The sequence below is a fragment of the Bos taurus genome, chromosome 9, assembly GCF_002263795.3.
Source record: "Bos taurus isolate L1 Dominette 01449 registration number 42190680 breed Hereford chromosome 9, ARS-UCD2.0, whole genome shotgun sequence".
Classification (NCBI taxonomy): domain Eukaryota; kingdom Metazoa; phylum Chordata; class Mammalia; order Artiodactyla; family Bovidae; genus Bos; species Bos taurus.
The window spans coordinates 70,661,191-70,663,559 of record NC_037336.1 but is presented as its reverse complement, the minus strand read 5'-3'; the positions used below and the strand labels follow the sequence as shown (position 1 = coordinate 70,663,559).

The window sequence follows — 2,369 nt, the reverse complement described above, 5'->3', positions numbered from 1 at the left end:
ATCCTGCAAATTGTGTAGCCAGTCTTATAAATAGGGAATAGGTAACATTATTGCCAAATACAAAATGAGGCTATTTTGGAACCGTTGAATTAAAATCGATTTCTTGGATGTTAAAATCGTGTTCTGATAAAGTAAAAGGGCACAGAGAAATATGTTTTGCAGAAAAACTTTTTAATTATAATCAACAAAGGTAAGTTTCTTTTCATCAGTCACACCTTACACTACAGGGATTGCTTGTGGGGAATTTATAATGGGCAAAGTTTATTGGCTGGCTTTCTAAAGCACCCTAGGTGTTAACGTTTCAGACAACATGAAGGCTGAGGTCCATTGAGAGGTGACTTTTTAAATGTGCAATTGTTGCATGTGATTATCCTTTGCAAGGAAGAAGTTCACAGGTGTAAAGGGCCAGGTATCTAAATTAAATTTCTTCAATTATTCAGATAATGTGATTTCTGAATAACCATAGTAGATTTGCTTAAAGTTCACTACTTATGAGATCTAGATAAAGAGAAATAATTATATAAACACAGAAGGAATAAATTTCAGAATTTTAAAAATTCTTTTAATTTCTTTACCTAACAAAATGGAAAATAGATATAATATGAGGAAGTTTTAAAAGCATTATTCAAGTATGTAGTTTTATTTATTTAATTTTCAGAATTGAACCATTTTTTCCGAAGGGCAGAAAAAAAGCAAGCATCCAACTGCAGAACCATGACCAGCAATCTTTCCCAACCTGATACCGTGCAGTTCTGCTATGAGAATGTGAACAGATCTTGTATTAAATCTTCCTACTCACCTGCATCTCGGGTGATTCTGTACACAGTGTTTGGCTTTGGGTCTTTATTGGCTATCTTTGGAAACTTCTTGGTGATGATTTCAGTTCTTCACTTCAAGCAGCTGCATTCGCCAGCCAATTTCTTGATCGCCTCTCTGGCCTGTGCAGACTTTCTGGTGGGAGTGACCGTGATGCCCTTCAGCATGGTCAGGTCCGTGGAGAGCTGCTGGTACTTTGGAGCCAGATTTTGTGCCCTTCACAGTTCCTGTGATGTGGCATTTTGTTACTCTTCTCTCTTCCACTTGTGCTTCATCTCCATTGACAGGTACGTTGCTGTTACTGACCCCCTGGTCTATCCCACCAAGTTCACGGTGTCTGTGTCAGGAGTATGCATCTGCATCTCCTGGATCCTGCCCATTGTGTACAGCGGAGCTGTGTTCTACACAGGTGTCAGTGACGATGGGATGGAGGAATTAGTAAGTGCTCTCAACTGTATAGGCGGTTGTCAAATTGTTGTAAATCAAGAATGGGTTTTGATAAGTGTTCTGATATTTTTTATACCTTCCCTCATTATGGTAATTCTTTATGGTAAGATTTTTATTGTAGCTAAACAACAAGCTCTAAAAATTGAAAATACTGGCAGCAAAGCAGAATCAGAGAGTTACAAATTGAGAGTGGCCAAGAGAGAGAGAAAAGCGGCTAAAACACTGGGGGTCACAGTAGTAGCATTTATGATTTCATGGTTACCATATACAATTGATATATTAATTGATGCCTTTATGGGTTTCATAACTCCTGCCTATATTTATGAGATTTGCTGTTGGGGTGCCTACTATAACTCAGCCATGAACCCTTTGATTTATGCTTTATTTTACCCTTGGTTTAGGAAAGCCATGAAAGTCGTTTTAACTGGGGGACTTTTTAATGATAGTTCATCAACCATTAGTTTATTTTCAGAATTAATGAGAGCACTAAGTTGAAATTTTAGGATTATTTTTAAAATTATGAATTTATGGTGAAATTAGACACAAAAAATGAATAAAGTCTTTCAAAATTGGGGAAATATTTATTTTTTTCAAGTTAGCCAGGAACAAAGTTGCAGGCAGGTGTTTTAATCATAAGATGTAAAGATATTTACATTGTAGAGATATTTATTGCACTAAATAATAAATGATAAAGTGCTTTACCTGTGTCACCTGTCTCAACACTCTGCACATGCTCTTACCACTTGCACTTGTCTCTTTCCATTTCATTGAATCCTGAATCTCATTTTTCATTGTCAAATCTGTAATAATTTTCTCATTTATGCTCAACTTTCATATAGCTTTCAATGGTTCTTTTTTCTCAGTCTTTTGCAACATTGTATTATGTTACTAGGGTTGTCATGACAAAGTATCAACACATGGAGTGGTTTAATCAACAGAAATTATTTTCTCCTAGTTTTAGAGGTTAGAATTCCAAGATCAATGTGTCAGCAGTTTGTTTCTTATGAGGACCCCTCTCCTTGGATTGCAGATGGCTGTCTTCTCTCTGTGTTCTCTCATGGTCCTTGCTACGTGAGAGTCTGCATCCTAATCTCCTTTTCTAAGAA

General features: G+C 36.5%; 1 protein-coding gene across 1 annotated transcript; it reads left to right on the top strand.

Annotated features, from left to right (window-relative positions):
* Positions 1-699: 699 nt before the first annotated feature.
* On the top strand, positions 700-1,758 carry LOC516101 (trace amine-associated receptor 8). Its single transcript, XM_002690246.4, has one exon. The coding sequence runs from the start codon at positions 715-717 to the stop codon at positions 1,756-1,758; it is 1,044 nt and encodes a 347-aa protein (XP_002690292.1). The 5' UTR covers positions 700-714.
* The last annotated feature ends 611 nt before the right edge of the window (positions 1,759-2,369 follow it).

Bases quoted from the DNA above. Each gene is read 5' to 3' on its own strand.
- LOC516101 (XM_002690246.4), top strand. From the start codon at position 715: ATGACCAGCAATCTTTCCCAACCTGATACCGTGCAGTTCTGCTATGAG.